Here is a 16,553-nt window from a genome sequence, read left to right on the forward strand (position 1 = left end):
ACTGTATGGATTTTGGATACTAGTGGCCGGCTGGGCAAAGATTTCAGATGTTCAAGTTGCAGATTGGATTGAAATAAAGTATATTGAAAATCTATATATACAGACAAAAGGACAATGGGCGTGAAAATTCTTTTAACAATTCTTGAGAAAAGTATGAGACCAGATACCAGCGAGGCTTCTGGGCTTCTGGGCTTCATTGTCGAGTCATCGATGTCATGAGCGTAGTGGAATGTAGTACCACTCAGTTGAATTTCTTAGCAAATCGCATCTCATCATTTCCAAAGTTGAAGACAGCAACAACGTTCTTCAGGAAAGGAACTCCAATGATATTCAATGTGATACCCTCAAGTGACACATCGGCTGAAGAGCCTAAGCTTGAGACGCAGAATCCATCGCCAGTTTGGTAGATAAGGTCTGAGCCGTTGTGGAAGAACAATTGGTCACCGAGATAGATACCAAACTCTGGGGCCTTTGCAGCACAGTCGACAACGTACAGCTCAAGGTCAGAGTCGTAAACTGCTGGTGGAGAGAAGAGAGCGTTGATGGGGTCAACGATAGCGCTAGGAAGGTATGAGATATAATTTCCCGAGTCGACAAAGGCTTGGAAAGAGGTGGAGTTGGTAGTCATGTTATTCAACGATGAGCCAAAAGTAACGTTGCTGACAGTCATAGACCAGTAAGATCGAACTTTCTTTCCGGATGTGTACCACAATGGAATCTCAGAGGTAATCTCAACGGGGACGGTTGAAAAGTGCGAGCTGTGAGGAACAGGAGGGAGACCACCAAGTGTCATGTAGCCACCGAATGAAGTGGACTCATTCTGAGGTGTGTGTGCCAGTGCAAGGCTGAAGTAGGGGTCGATGAGACCTTCATCGTGCATTGTGAACAGGAGAGGATTGTAGACCAGACGGTTCTCCCAGTAGCTCGAGTTCGAGGTGTCATTCAACGGGTGGGCTGATGTGAGAGATGGATAAGCCAAGCCGAGCAGTCCACTGTTCACTCCATCACCCATAGGATTGGAGTCATTTGCAATGCCGACTTTCTGGCTGTCCACGGTGATGTTGCCCATGGAGACTTGCTCGTAGGCCATGAGACCACTTGCGAGTCCTGCTCCATATTCGACTCCAAAGAACTCGCCATGGACTTTTCGATAGGTTTCAGACTTATGATAGGTCTTGTTTGAATATTCGCAATCTGCTTCCGAAATAATCATGTTGCTGCTACTGTTGACACAGGTGTAGCCGGTTTGCATAACGTATGTGTCACTGCTACCTGTGTCAACAAGGAGCATAAAGGTTTGGCTGCCGATGGTCACTGGAACATCAAACACAGTACCATATTCCGTGGCGATGAGACTTGATGTGGTGCCCAAAGACCGCCCACCAGGACTGTGACTGCGAGCACTGGCAGAGTCCAACAAGCCAGCGGCGATGGAGATAGGGATAAGCTGAGAGAGTTTCATGGTGATTGTGATAATGGGACTTGAAGGTAGGATGTTTTGTTTTATCTTGTCTGATCCTCAAAGATGGCAAAGACGTGCATCTTATATATTCGCAATAAGTGGATGACGTTGCCGCGGCATACCAGCCTCCGCCATTTCCAAGATCAGTCCCCAAGATTCATCGTACCTTTTCACGCACTTATTTTTGGTCACATATTGGCTTACGCCTCATGGCGAGCTGGGTTGAGATCGGAGTTCTCATTTGCGGATGGCGATATGAGCTCCATGTCGAACAAAGAAAGTTGTCAGGCACTCAATTTTAGTACTAGGCCGCTAGATAATTGGTATTCAAATGTGGAGCTCGCATAGCCCACATAACCCCTCAGATGATCAGACCTCTTAACGCCCAATCCCAAGTTGGACAATGCAGGTGTGGGGCGAAGGATGTACCGCAGCGGCGCTCCCCATAAACGGAATAAGCATAGCCACCTGGGCACCCTATGGATGTACCATTTGGACTAAGGCGAGGATGGCTAGGTGTGCGACTAAGAATATTGACTCTGAGGGGTTCATTACTAGTACGATCACTAATCTGATCACTAAACTTCGAGTTAAAGTCTGTCCAGGTGAGGCTCGACTTTACATAGACTCGGAGAGCCCCATAGTACTACTACAAGGTTATTCCTCTACATGACTCAGATAATATTGTGCAACAAAGTGAAAACTAAACATTCAACTGTTCAAGCAAGATCAATTTACTAGCAATAAGAACAGATCAGTAAATAATCTCTGCTATGCCCAACTTGAAGCTACCGCAATGGTTACTAGTTTGGTAATCTGTACGATGATGTCCTTTGACCCACTTAGAACGACACGACACCATAGACTAGCATCAGAAATACCAGGATCCAAAAACACACTCGGAGCGCTATCCCAGGGAATTTGAAGCGATCTAGGCAGCTCTATATCATGAAATCGAGCTACTAGTAAGCACTTGAGATCCTTGAGATCTGCCCAGTGCCAGTGTGACTTGCCTACTACAGTGCTCAATTATCTACTCACTCACACTGGCATATTCACCTGTACACAGTGACGCATTATATTATCTACTGATTACCGTAAATAGATGAGTCAAAGAACAATTTGAAAGAAAGCTTTGAAGTAACTATTAAGTTTAATTGTAAATCCAATCTGAGGTTCATTAATTAATATCCCAGTAGCTTCAAGTTCTAAGCCTGTTCTCCACCACACTCCAATACTAGTATAAATTTCACTAACAAATTCCAAGGTTTGTATCCATAATCTTGGAGTTCAGAATGAACCTTCCAAGGCTCCATGCGCACAAACATTGTGATATATCCGTTATATCCAGATTTCAGTGTATTCCATGACGCGGCCCCGGCTTACCCCGGCGCCTGGGCAAGGCTGAGCCCACCAGACCCACTAAACACTATAGAGCTCTTGTGCATTATCCCAATCCGTACTTCGTACTTAGTTACGAAATACTAGCACTTCCAATGTTTTTCAACCTTCACCATGATGTTAACACTTGATCTCCCCACCATGCTAAATTCTGTACAGGATTTTCAAGGTCGGCAATTTAACCTGACTCTGTGCTTCACCGTACTTAATCCTTCAATCCTTCATACGCCCAATTCCAAGCCACTGGGCTTTACGACCACACTGACCATAATTTGAGGATGATTATTTCCAGGCTAACATGATACTCTGGATCTTACTTCTTCGCAATAGGTAAAAAAATGACTGTGTGACCAATTCTAAGGTTCCGCGGAGGCTCGTGGATTGTGAGATACTCTCAATGGACTAATATAAACTTTTGTATAGATTTTGTCAAAATAGCAGAGGACTCCCCTTAAATTCCGATGAAACCTGAAGTTGACATCTAGGTCACTTAAACTTGAACATCATTCAGCCATTCAAGTTCAAGTTGAGAAAACAGGCACTTGAGGCCATGTACATAGCTTTCTTATGTTGTTAGGTTTTCAAGATCGACCCTTTCATAGCGACTCGGAGTAATGCAGTGCAAAATGAAGAGACAGAGCATTGCTAGAGCGCTCAAGTGGTATGGGTGATAGCCAGCGCACCAAGGGGAGCCTCCTTATTACTATTTTAGTGTTACTTCCAAGGTTGGGATGCACGTCCAGATGTCTCAAGTGCTTACGCCCTATTCGTGACAGGTGGTGTGGAATAACGATAGATCGAGATACCTCATCAAACGCCATTTTCACCTTTCATCCCGGCATGTTGCCAATCCTTTCACTCTTATCACCATCGTAGATGTTTAGATGAATATAGGGAGGTATGGATACCGGGATGAGTATGCTAAATATGATTGAAACTAGTAGTAATCCACAACGCCAGACACCTTGCAAATGAAGAGGGAAAAAAAACAAAAAAGAAAGAAAAAATTAGAAATATCCAATGAATTATTCTTTTCTCTCTGTGTTTGATGTCTCATTCCTCAAATTTCCGCTTAACACCTCCATTCACCGATGGCGGCATACCACGAGGTTTACCCTCCGAGCTCGGTCCTGCCTGGCGCTTCTTCCAAGCAGTTTTAATGACCGGCGCCAACCGAATAAGATCCTCCTCTGTGACACGATCCTCGATACTCTCCAGCACCTTCTCCACCGTCGAGATATGGTTTGCGTCATTTTTATCATCACGAAGTCGATGAAAGCGCCAGTGTGAGTTTTCATCTTTGGAACATTCAACAATGGCATCATCCAAGGGAACACACATTGCCTTTAAATCCTCCCATTCAGTTGGCGTGACGTACATTTCGGCAAAGTGGCGGTATTCACCCGCGTTCAGCATAACAAAGAGATGGAAGATAGGGAGGGCGTCGTAGTCGGGGTAAGGCTCGAAGATACCATCTGCCTCATCGTCGGTATCAGGTTCAAGCACAGGGAACTCTAGTCGCATACGGAAATCAATAGTATTCTCGGCCGGGGGTTTCCATTTCAGAATATGCTCGTCTGTGCCGATTTTGTATGGTGTGCTACGGCAGGTGAAAATAAGACCGTCGTTCCCATGGATTTGTTTCACTTGGGGGGATAATCTCGCGGAACATCATCTCAATGCCGTAGCTGACCTGCGTAGACTTGTCCTCCACGGCGAATGCTCGGTGTTGTTTCTCCTCAGGGAATTTGCTGTACATCGCATTATATGGCTTCAAAACCTTCTCCTTGAAATATGCTAGTCGTTTATCCAGTGTTCGGTGCATCAGACTTTGACCATCTAACACAAGGCAGTCAAAGACATAGTACTTGAGCTGCTGTGATCCATCCTCGTAGATATCGTTGACCAGTTCCCCATCAATCAAGGTATCGACATGATATGACTGGAACGTGGGATCTTCTGGTAGTGGGAAATGAAGGCCCGGAACGAAGCGGTAGTCGTTTTTTCGATCAATCAGGTAGTGGATTTCGGGCGCGTCGGAGTCGGGCTCACCGCGCGCAAAGTACATCAAGCACCGAATACCGTCTGTCTTCTCACAAACATAGTAATCTTGTCTTTGAAGCTCGGTCAAGTGTCTTGATGAGAAGCTGACAGGCTGCGCGCCGGGGAAATTGAGATTGCTGCGTCCGAGGAGGTGTGCTACTTCGCGGCGGAACTGGTCCGCGAGGTCAGGCTCGGCTTTGATGCCAATCTGGTCGAGGTCGGGAACAGAGTGACTCATGGTGAAAAGTGAGATCGGAGGGAAGTGAGGGAGGATCTAGATCGAATAGGCACCTGCGACGTGCCTTGTTTTTCGGGATGCGACGAGGGGTCGCTGACAGTGTCAAGGTGAGGCCTTGGAGCACAGGTTGAAGCTCAATCCGATTTTGTATGGAGCTGAGCAACGCACGCCTACACAGAGGAATGTCAAGGCAGGCGAAGTGAAGTAATGAGATGCAAATGTAAGCTCAAAAAGAGCCAAAGTGTTCTCGCATTGCTTGAGAGTTCAAAGGCCATGATCGACGGAGCTGGTCTTTAGACACCTCAGGCGACAAAATTAATGTCAGCCAAAATAACGTGATAAACTAGGCCCAATTGGGACGGTTTTAACACGATTAAATCCTGGCTTCTGATTGGCCGAACCAGAATGGATCACATGATTAGCCACGTGATCTACGGTCGCAGCAGACGCTTATTCGTGTAAAATTAGTGTTATGAGAGAATCAGACCTGTTGATACGTCCCATTGCGACCGCCTACTGCATTAGACCTTGCAGTCTGACAATTAATAATCAGTTCTGCCTCACTTTAAGGGCTGCACAGGCGCCTGCCTAGGTGGCTCTATATAGTATAGGTAGAACTACAGCGTAGAATTAATGGTACTACGTGCTTATCTCATTTGGACTCGTACTAAAGAAACAACTTGGAAAAAGAAAATTTCATTGCAGGCTTCCTGCGACTCGCGCTAGGAGCAGGGGTATCATTCATCACTCAAGAAAAAACAAAAAACAAAAAAACGCACAGAAAAAGCCTGTCTGGACGGAAATAATGATAGAGAACTAAAATAAAGAGGGAAATGCGAGGCTTTTCGCCGGGAATGCCGTGGTATCGGGGAACATTTGCAGACTCGACACAATGAGAGAATGAAGAAAAAAAGTCGTTAAATCGTCATCTAGACTGCAGGACCTTAAGACAGAGTGGCGCCGGAGGTCTTGCGTGCGCCTTGAAGAGGGGTCTTCTTCGAGCCATCCACGGAGATAACACCATCGACGGGATCAGTAGAGGCGAGGATTGGGTCTGAGGAAATATCAAGCTCAGGATCGAAGGTCTGAAACATGTTTCCGCCAAACAAGGGTTGACTTTCATCCGTGCCGAAAAAAGAAGCTCCAGAGCGCACTCCCATTGCCTGCGCAAACTGTTCCTTGATGCGGATTTTGCTGTACTTCATCTTCGAGGTGATGTATGAGTGTTCAACAAGGGGGCGGGGATCAGAACGAGCAATAGCAGCCATGATTGCATCTTTTTCTTCGTCTGAATCGACAGGGCCATTGGTATCAACTTCGTCCTGGAGTGGAGCATTGGCATCGATAGCAGCTTCTGTAAAACGAATGCGAAAGAAGCATTGTGTCAGCCTTGTACTTAGGTTTCATGGGATTAAAGTTGAGACTTACTCTGCTGGCGAGCTTGGTTCTTCTTCTGGTATTGCTGGAGAAGCATATCATACGGGAGAGAACGACCTGGGACGGCACGCTTTGCTCCCATCGAGTGACTCTTGCAGGTCAGAGAGCGAGCACACTGGGCTCCGTTGGGTAGGGTAACACCACACTGCTTCTCAACATCAACGGGGCCCTTGGGTTTGGCAGTCTTCGCCTTAGGCTCGTCCTTCTTCTTCTTTTTCTTGGGCTCCTTGTTGAGATTGGTGTCATCCTCATCAGCCTTGCGTTTCTTGCCCTTTTTGGTCCCGTCCTCGGTGCCCTTGATGGCGCTCTTCTTGGCGCTCTTCTGTCCCTTCATGGAGTCGTCACCGTCACCTTTGTCGCGAATGTCTTCTTCGTCTTTGCCATCGCCGACCTTGGCTCGGTTTGCTGCGTCACGAGCTTCCTTCTTTTTGCGTGCTTTCTCCTGTTTAGCCTTCAAGCAGCCGCGAATGTGTTCGGGGGCGATCTGTTTCAGGATTGGTCGTTTGCAGTGTTTGCAGACAAGGGTCTCAAGTAGGTCTTCTTCGCGTGGTTTGCCAGTGGGGAAAGAGGTTGCGAGCTTGTCGTCAAGTTTAGGGAGGGGCGAAGTGGGCGAAGAATCAACAGGTCCGTCCTTGATGTCTAGCAACAAGAATGGGATTAGTACGGGTCATGATTGGGACCAGGAGTTTGCAATAATGGGTCGATCGCATTGTTGCTGCTCATACCATCTGCTTTCTTCTTGGTGGAGCCCTTGGATGTCTTCTTGACCTTCATCTTGCCAGGCTTTGTATCTTTTTCGGTGAACTTGTACCCCGAGGCATCGACAAGGCTTCCGGACACTGTTTCCGCGTGATTGAATTAGCCCTGTTCATATAGTCTTGAAATTCGGCGCCCAATCGTCTCAAAACTAAGTCGAGGGCCATATCATCTTAAGCCCAGGATGTGGACTTCTCCGATATCACGCTTCCAGCAGACGGGCGGTGCTTACCTCGGCCGGAGTCACCGTTGGCCGCCATAATGAGGGCAAATTTTGATTGTACCAGACAATTCTGCGTGCTGAGATGAGTTCGATGGATTTCAGATCGAGGGAGGAGGGTTGGAGATGTTGTGTCTCATCTACAATCCAGGATAAAAGGACGGGCTGGGGCTCCGCATTTGGGTAGGTCACGTGTGTCCATTCACAGCCCTGGAGTGAATGGAAACTATGTGGTAATTCACTACTTCTCCTCTAGGGCTGTTAAATAATGTTTAATGGGGGAAAAACTGATTTAATTCTTCGAATTTCACTACTGGCGCTATTTTTGGGAATATTTCAAGTTTGAAAATATTGGTCATACTAATTATAGAGTTGTAGTCCACGGACCACGGGTATAGGTAGACAACACGCTCCAGAATCCAGATGTCTCCGAGTCCCTTCCTACTACTAGTAGTAGTAGACCCTCAGGCTAGTATACCCATTTAGTATGTAGTGGGTTTTTTTCTTTTTTTTAATCCAAGTTGGACTCAACTTGAAGTGTTTCAAGTTCAATTGTTGAAGCCCTAGAGGTTCAAATGTTTCAAGTTCTAATTTTCACCTTTCTTACTACTAAGTTCCTGGTATCTGGTAGTTCTTGTAGTCCCTCAATTCCTCACGAACCTTGCACATGTGGAAGCGCGGCACTGTAGCAGCAACTTGAAATTTGGGAAAGGTATGTTCTCAGTACTTGAGTGCTCAGTGTCCAGGAACCTAATTAGTAAAAGAGGCATACTATAGCAACTTAAAATGTCAATGAATCACATGTGCAGTCATGCCACTGGCAGTGATCGGTCACATTGATACTAGTACTACTACTAGGTAGGTAGGTATGGCCAAAACATTTATTCAAATGATCATGATGTTACATAACATACTGGTGCTAGCGAAGCAAAAGATATATAGACGCAGAAAATCAGTAAATCAGGCTTAGAGCAGGAATATCAATAACATAGACAAGATGGATAACGTGAATAACTTAAAAGCAACACTCGCAGTAGGATACTTCAAGTTTGTTAACTTGGAAGGGACTCGAAGCTCACAGTTTATCTCCTTAGAAACTTGAACCACTTCCAAATGCGACTTCGTTTGTTCCTATCTGTCTTCCCGCAGATCCAACAGACGAGGCATGCATCCCCAATATGAACAGAGCCTTTGGCCTTTGCGGGGTGTAAGTTTGAAGTTGAATTGGTTTCGTTGTCCTCGGGATTTGGAATCCTGAAGCTCTTGACCAAAACCCGCTCTATCTCTATATCACGGACAGATGACGTGTATCGACTACTCTCTGTGTAGTTTTGGCTGCTACTCATTTGGGGAAGGCTTGGCTCGGATGCAGGTGAACCAGGTGAAGATTGCTCCTCATTTTGAGGATAAATAGTAGGAGGACTTGACCGAAAATGTGGTGGAGTGGCAGGCAACTCAGCAATTTACTGATCTTGTGAATGCTCAACACGAGTTCAGAAACGAGATGGGGAGCTTTGACTGTCACTACTCGCATGTCTCCTCTTTGGACGCGATGGAATTGAAGTCTGTGGTCCAGCCATGGTCGACTTATCCGATCTCCCCATATCAGAGGTCTTAAAGTCAGATCGAAGGCCTTCTTCAAGTGGATAGGTAGTTGTGGACCTTAGCCCCCGTTGGTCATGACCTCGTCGTAAAGCTTCATCACTACGTAGAAATTGGGCCAGAACCAGCTCTTTGTTTGTAAGAACAAAGCCAAAACGTGTGTTGGTCATGACTGCATAGTGCTGTACCTGAGCCAGATAGCTCCGATGGCACGAATGCGCACCTCTAACAGTGTCTTCGCCATTTCTATCCGCTAATTTTACATCACCAACTGCAAGCACCTTGTGATTGGAAGCAAGTTCATCCAAGGTATCGAAATATCTGTCCTGTGGTTTATATTCACCCTCCAAGACAACCAAGTCGGGTAAAATAGTCGAATTACCGCCCTTTTCATCAGGCAGGTGGCTATCAAAAGCACCAGGGCACACGATGATGGTAGCAGAGCGATCGCCAGACGGGATAGCATGCTGAAGAGCGACATTAACTCGGGTAATTAAAGTATCGATGTACAGAGTTTCCGGCATTCTTTCGGGATATATAACCCGGAAAGCATCTGGTATCCATGGCTGCCACTGGGACTAATTCGCTTCCCTAGTAAACTCTGAAGAGCACGGGCATAGAGGATACTCCGAGAGGTGAAAGAATGCCATTCTTCGGGCTGTCCAAGCACTTGATAACGGTCATTAATAGAGATAGGTCGAGCCGAGTCTGCAAGTGTGTGTCGTAGCTCATTTGCATCTTCATCTCGCAGTGGCTCAAGGAATTGATTGATGGTCAAAGACTCGGACATCATTGCAGGATTTGAACGTGTTTGTAACCTTGGGACGAGATTGAAAAGTCCGATGTCACTTTCAGAGGTAGAAAGCAATATTGATATAGAAGAGGTGGGTATTCCAACAATGGAGTAGTAGAAATAAGTCCAGAGAGTGTCACGGTATTCAATGTTAAAATGAATTGGCCCAAACTAGAGGGATAAGACATATATGCAGTATGTAAAATATTCATGGAGGCGATGTGCACTGACACCTGCTACTTGTAAGCGCCAGCCCTTAAAAGAAAGAGATGTCTAATTTTGGAGATCCATGACTATGATCATGTATAGCACCTGCCAGTAGTAAGCGCCTACCTGAAAGAAAGAAGAGTTAGTATCCAATGGTAGCAATCCATCTATGGATATGATGAAGTATGTACAACAGTCTCCTACTTCAGCTATCTCTTACTTTGGTTATCTCTCACTCTAACTATATATTACTTTAGCCTTATGTATTATGGAAGTTTTTACATCATGATGATAACCTTGGAAAGTAACCAACGGTGAGTCAAAATTCATTACTGAAAATGGGGGTTGGCCGCGTGGCCGTTATAGTAGGCCCCTGTACTTGCTATATTACCCTGATCATATTTAACTTCAATAGTAAGCGCCTATCTACAAGAACCTTGGAAAGAGATGCCTAATTTTAGAGATCCATGAATGTGATCATGTAAAGGACCTAGCAGTAAGCGCCCACCAAAAGAAAAGGTGCCCGAGATCTATATGCCCAGGTGTGATATGCAGGAGTTAGGACCAGTACTCACTTACTACTAAGCGCCCATCCCCAAAAGAAAAGAGATTCCGGCAGGCCCAGCAGAAGGTGCGCAAAGTTTTCCACTGAGCCTTAAAGCAGGCCGCAGTGAAAACCACATTTGAGAGATAGGACCTCTGAAGCAGAAAACCAAATAGAGAGAAAAATGGAATGAGGTTTGATCTCAACACTCAAGAGTCTCCAGGTGGGCCGCCTAGGTTCAAAGGCCTGGAGCTCATTTGCGAGGACGTAATCGAAATTAATAACGTAACCCGTAAGCGAGCGGGTCATGTAAGCGGGCGGGTCATGTAAGCGGGCGGGTCAGCTACCTACCACCCATATATATTTTATACTATTATTCAAGCAGCAACAAAAATAAATAATCAAAATAACATCTATCCTAATTAGTACAAGTGTTTCTTTTATGTCCGATATTTCCACAATTCGTACACTTTGGCAACGCTCTCCCAGTGGCCGTTTTTCGAGCTTCCCGCCGCTCTGCATCTACCACCCGCTCTGCTTCTACTATATCATCCTCCTTCTGTATACGCTGGCTTGCCTCGCTCACAGTCATTCCGCCCTTATTAGCCATCTGCCTATTAGGTAGGGCACGCTTACGTGCCTGCCGCCCATTCTCAGCGCGTAATTGCTCAATTTCATGAGCAAGAAATGCGCCGTTATGCATAGCAATCTCACATCCCTTAATCAGCTGCTCAAGCGCTTCTTTAGCTGGGCTGGGAGATGTATATGACCGCTGCTTCAAGAGCCTTTTGATTGATGAAGCCTGTCGTTGGATATCGGTAGGCTTGTATGGCGTATGGGGGGGTAAAGTTACTGCTTCCGCTACTAGGGGGTGGTGTAGGCGTACGTAGCTTTATATCAAGCTTCTCAAGCACCTGCTGCGGGCTAAGCGGAATTAAACCAGCTGCTAAGAAGCTATTTGAAATTGTAGCTGGCTTATAAGCTTGGTCCCGGGTAGATAGGTATATAGCAAGAAAATCAAGCTTATCGATGTGGTGTGTGCCATATCGAAGCTTTTGCTGGATAGCCTGCCCATAGGTATGCTTTATCACACTAAAACACCCAATATCAAGAGGTTGAAGAAGATAGGAAGAATGGGCTGGCATACATAATGGTAGGACATGGTTTTCCTCGCATATTTGATCAAATTCAGGTGTTAAGTGGCTACCATGGCCATCCATAATCAAAAGCCGCCACTTCCCACCTACACGCTTATTTGTAAGCGGTAAAAAGTGATTCTGGAGCCAGTTTAACGTGATTTGATTGGTAGTCCAGCCATTATCACTAACATCTAATTGCCAATCAGATGGTAGGGTTTCGGCCGAAAACCAGGCTTGGTTAAACATCTTTGCTTTAAAGATGATATATGGCGGTAGTGCCCATCCACTACTGTTGATTGTCTCAATAGCAGTAACCCACTCAGGGTTTCCAGATGTAAGAAGGCGTCTTCTTCCATAGTACTCAGCACGTGTAACAACACGGGCTGTACTTGTCATACCCATAGCAAAGCCAGTCTCATCAAAGTTATAAATATCCTCATTAAGGATACCATATGTGAGAATAGCTTGCTGTACACGGTTAAACCACTCCGTTATAGTAGCTGGATCTTCACATAAAGCACGCTTATATTCATATCGACGTGATAGACGTGTCGCAAGCTCAGGTGTCCGTTGGATATAATTATATACCCATTTGGTCCCAACTGTCTGTGGGGTAGTCTCTCCACGCTTTGCAAGCAATAGATTTGCCATCTCTCGTACCATAGGCTGTGTGGGTGCTACCCCGCGTGTATCCATAGAGAGTATCCATTTCTGAAGTGATTCCTCTTCTAATTGGGTCAATTTATGACTATTTGCGCGTGTGGTTGATCGGGGTGTCGCGCCGTTACAGCGGTCGCGTAGTGTAGATACAGCGACGTCATATAGGCGCGCAGCACGTCTGAGCGTTAAATCTTTGTCATTTTTCATAGCTTGTATAGCAAGTAAAAGCTTTCCTTCTCGGCTATCTGATTTTTCGGCCAAGACAGCGTGCTTTGGTGGCATGGTTGCTGGTTGAAGATCGCGAGTTGTGTTTCGCGGCCGGAAATTTGGTAGGTGTGCGGCTCGCTTACGGAATACGTTAACGTAATTCCCGGTCGATCTGGACACCCCAAAACAGCATACTAAATGTAATTTCTTCAGTCGCAATACATCAACAACGAGATGCCGTGTTTATTCAATTCCTAATATTATAACGTCTCTTGACATTATAAATGAAATAGCTGGACTAAAAATAAGCAAGAAGTTATTACTTACTTGCATAACCAAAAAGAAACTCTAGTCTAGTGACACTGATATATATCTCTACATTGAGATGACTTGAAACTCTTGTTGATCAAATAAATATAATGAGATGGTTATACTAAGTGCTACGACAAACTAAGACCTAATACTAAGCCTTGGGTGTTGAAAAATCAAGTTGTAAAATATCGCATTTACTATGGTGTTCTTGGTGTCCAGGACGGCCGGGTGTCCAGATCGACCGGGAATTACGTTAGTTACCCCGTAAACAACTTTCGAACCTCTGGGGTCTCAGGTACCCTGAACACTTTTTGTTCTTTCTTTCATGATTATTCATTTTTACAAATCTTCGCGCCAAATAATTTAAAACTGTCATAATGAACGAGATACAGGAACTAGGCCGGCCTATTAGGCCTACCAGGCCTAAAAACACTCGACAACACAAACATTCGACCAAGCGACGTGAAGAACACCAGCTACGACCAAACAAGCCCATCCCGAGCAAAATAAGCAAGATATTGTTGAGCAGACTAATGATGCCCATCGAGAGGGAAAGCAAGGTGTTGATTTTGTTCCAAAATTTCCAAGCCATTCAAAATCAAAACTTCGGTCTGCACGACCGTCAGGTTGGAAAGTAATACGTCATGAAGTTCGTCTCCTGTTTATTCTTGAAATGCCAGCTGCTAACTTTGACTCCCCTCTAGCTTTCCGATAAAGATTCTCATCGTCAATACCAAGTGCTAAAGACCCAGTCTAAACTGTATTCCAAATGGATTGGCCATCCTGATGTCTCCGCACCCGATCCCACCGGCAAATTTTTCTGGACCAGAATTTCAAATTTCCTCCGTTGGAGGCGACTCTTTGACCGAGCGAGGCTTGACTGGGATTTTGATAAAATAATGCCTGGATTAGAGCAGCCATTACATGATTATGTTGGCCTGTTATACAGCAAAGGGCTCGAATATCAAATCAAACCTGAATTCCTGTATCCCTATAGTAGAAAACATGTTGACATAACAGATGACTGCCAGTGGTTATTGTTTTTAGGAGGCTGGCATGATGTACCTTTCCATGCGGATCTAAGCAAAATAGATCCAGATGAGTGGAAACAGCGAGAGATGAAGCAGCACGATGAGATAAAGCGGATTTTTGAGGAAGCACTGGAACTTTATCACGGCCCGGGGGCCTATTTGAGAAATAAGCATCACAAACGTTCAAGCTAAATGACATGACGGGACGCGGCTCGGCGTTGGTTTTGTTTTCATTTTCCTTTTTCGGTTATGATCAGTCTATTTTCGACTTAATGAAGAACAATCTATCAAATGAACATCATGTGTGAGAACTTGAAGTAAGACCATACTACAGAGATCATCTCGCACGGATGCCCAGAGAGATAATAGAAAGCCCTAGGCAGGTAGTAGAAGTTTTACATTACATTATTTTACACATACACTCTTTCAGGACTTTTACGCATATCTTGCAAAGCAAAGACTGCTGTTTGTTCCTCCAAAGCCAAAACTGTTCGTCAAAACCACATCAATCTGCCTCGGCTGCGCGTGTTTTGCCGCGTAGTTGCAGTCAAACCCATCAGCAAGACGATCTAAATTGATAGTAGGTGGTATGATGTTCTAAGAATAGTTAGCATCAGCTTTTCCGTGTGGATAGAGAACAAAAGCATTGAACTTACGTCTTGAATGGCGAGGACACTAAAGACTGCTTCCACGGCGCCGGCGCCGCCAAGGAGATGACCAACCGCGCCCTTGGTACTACTGACATTGACGTCCTTGGGCTTTTGCTTGCCCTCCGCACCGAGAAGAAGAGTCTTGATGGCTGCATTCTCGGCGGCATCCCCAACAACTGTAGATGTTGCGTGTGCGTTGACATAATCGACTGCGGAAGGAGGAAGCTGAGCTTGTTTAAGAGCTTTTTTCATAGCCATGTATGCACCTTCGCCGTTTTCTTTTGGTGCTGTCATATGATGGGCATCACTGGAGCAGCCATATCCTCTAAGCTCGGCGTAGATATGCGCGCCTCTAGCACGGGCATGTTCCAATTCCTGAATATTGATGTTAGTATGAGACGGTATTGAGTTAGAAGCAAATACATACCTCTAGGATGAGGACGGCAGCTCCCTCTCCGACAACAAATCCTTTTCGGTCTGCATCAAATGGCCGTGATGCTTTCTCGGGGTTGTCATTGAAGTCAGTAGCTAAACTCCTTGCTCGCGCAAAGCCTCCGATGGCAAGAGGGTGGATGCAGGACTCGGCTCCTCCAGCAACCATCACGTCGGCGTCACCGCAGGCAATAAACCTTGCTGCATCGCCAATGGAATGAGCTCCAGTGGTACACGCTGTTGTAGCTGCATGATTCGGGCCCTGAAACTAATTAGCAAAGCTCAAGCCAGGTGTTGATTGATATAATCACCATAAACCCATGTTTCATGGAAATGTGACCAGCCCCAAGATTGATGAGCAACTTGGGCACAAAAAGAGGATTTACTTTCTTGTATCCCTAAAAACAGTTAGATTGATAGTCTAATTTTGCTTTCCAGTGTCACTTACTCCGTTCTCGTAGGCAATAGCAGTGTTGTAGATCTCCTCAAAGTTGCCAATTCCAGAACCAAGACAAACTCCCTTTGCAAGTTAGTACAAATGATAACCGAGAATTTTCGTATTTTGGGAACTCACTGTAACTTCTCTCTGCTCGAACTCCGTTGGCTTCCAACCTGCATCTTCTAGGGCCTCCTCAGTTGCAGCCATGGCATACTGAGCAAACAGGGCTATCTTGCGCTCATCCTGCAAGGTATCAGTAAAAAATCTCCTGGGAAGGATCTCAGGTTTGCTATAAAATTTCTACAGCATCACCCATTTGAGAATCAGAGTAGAGAAAAAGATAACTCACACTGCGACTCAACCACTCTGACGCCATCCAACCACCATCATTTTTAGAACCTTGTGGCACAACAGCCGCAATCTGACATGGCTGTTCAGCAAAGCGCTTGTCGCGATGATTTACATTCACGACACCACATTGTCCATCTAGTAGACGCTTCCAAGATCGCCGAATGCCTATCCATATACTATTAGCTCATCCATATAACTACCCCACTCCAATCGACGCCGAACAGAACAGAATAGAACATAACAGATCAAGTCACTCTGTTCACAATACTACCACAGTACTGCCAAGTATGCGGTCTTCAGTCCGCAGAGCCAAGATATGAACCCTCATTGGTTGTCAAGACCTTCCCCTTTGAGCAAGTGGAGCCGTGATTTCGACGGGATCGCGACTCCAACTCCGGGGCAGAGAATATTCGCGATCCAAGGGATTCACGGAGGCGGTGAAGTCCAGACTTGGGGACAGAGATGTAGCTTGTATAGTCGGGATCCTCCAAGCACGACGAGTTCACATTGATGTATATGTTCATTCACGTTCCAGACTGAGGGATATGAAAGGGACTCACCAACACCTAATGGCGTAACAGCACCCAAACCTGTTACAACAACCCGACGCATGGCATTTAGTAAAACAA

At 45.6% G+C, this 16,553-nt stretch overlaps 5 protein-coding genes across 5 annotated transcripts; all 5 read right to left on the bottom strand.

The window, feature by feature from the left end:
- Positions 1–241: 241 nt before the first annotated feature.
- Positions 242–1,462, bottom strand: N7483_009006 (uncharacterized protein; the record flags this gene model as incomplete). Its single annotated transcript, XM_057092433.1, has 1 exon — positions 242–1,462. One exon carries the CDS (start codon positions 1,460–1,462, stop codon positions 242–244), a length of 1,221 nt encoding a protein of 406 aa, XP_056943607.1.
- Positions 1,463–3,916: 2,454 nt separating this feature from the next.
- Positions 3,917–5,144, bottom strand: N7483_009007 (mRNA guanylyltransferase; the record flags this gene model as incomplete). Its single annotated transcript, XM_057092434.1, has 2 exons — positions 3,917–4,440; positions 4,511–5,144. 2 exons carry the CDS (start codon positions 5,142–5,144, stop codon positions 3,917–3,919), a joined length of 1,158 nt encoding a protein of 385 aa, XP_056943608.1.
- A 944-nt stretch (positions 5,145–6,088) lies between these two features.
- N7483_009008 (deubiquitination module subunit SGF73) lies at positions 6,089–7,597 on the bottom strand (the record flags this gene model as incomplete). The annotated part of the gene is made up of 4 exons (XM_057092435.1): positions 6,089–6,498; positions 6,573–7,220; positions 7,307–7,420; positions 7,570–7,597. The coding sequence occupies 4 exons, from the start codon at positions 7,595–7,597 to the stop codon at positions 6,089–6,091; spliced, it is 1,200 nt and encodes a 399-aa protein (XP_056943609.1).
- Positions 7,598–9,050: 1,453 nt separating this feature from the next.
- On the bottom strand, positions 9,051–9,949 carry N7483_009009 (uncharacterized protein; the record flags this gene model as incomplete). Its single annotated transcript, XM_057092436.1, is given in 2 exon segments — positions 9,051–9,684; positions 9,702–9,949. The coding sequence occupies 2 exon segments, from the start codon at positions 9,947–9,949 to the stop codon at positions 9,051–9,053; spliced, it is 882 nt and encodes a 293-aa protein (XP_056943610.1).
- A 4,538-nt stretch (positions 9,950–14,487) lies between these two features.
- Positions 14,488–16,536, bottom strand: N7483_009010 (putative beta-ketoacyl synthase (Cem1); the record flags this gene model as incomplete). Its single annotated transcript, XM_057092437.1, has 8 exons — positions 14,488–14,649; positions 14,709–15,077; positions 15,130–15,396; positions 15,446–15,532; positions 15,583–15,654; positions 15,709–15,816; positions 15,923–16,089; positions 16,485–16,536. 8 exons carry the CDS (start codon positions 16,534–16,536, stop codon positions 14,488–14,490), a joined length of 1,284 nt encoding a protein of 427 aa, XP_056943611.1.
- Positions 16,537–16,553: the final 17 nt, after the last annotated feature.

The sequence above is a fragment of the Penicillium malachiteum genome, assembly GCF_028827825.1.
Source record: "Penicillium malachiteum strain IBT 17515 chromosome Unknown utg000004l:1.0-4883003.0:1.0-4884900.0, whole genome shotgun sequence".
Classification (NCBI taxonomy): Eukaryota; Fungi; Ascomycota; class Eurotiomycetes; order Eurotiales; family Aspergillaceae; genus Penicillium; species Penicillium malachiteum.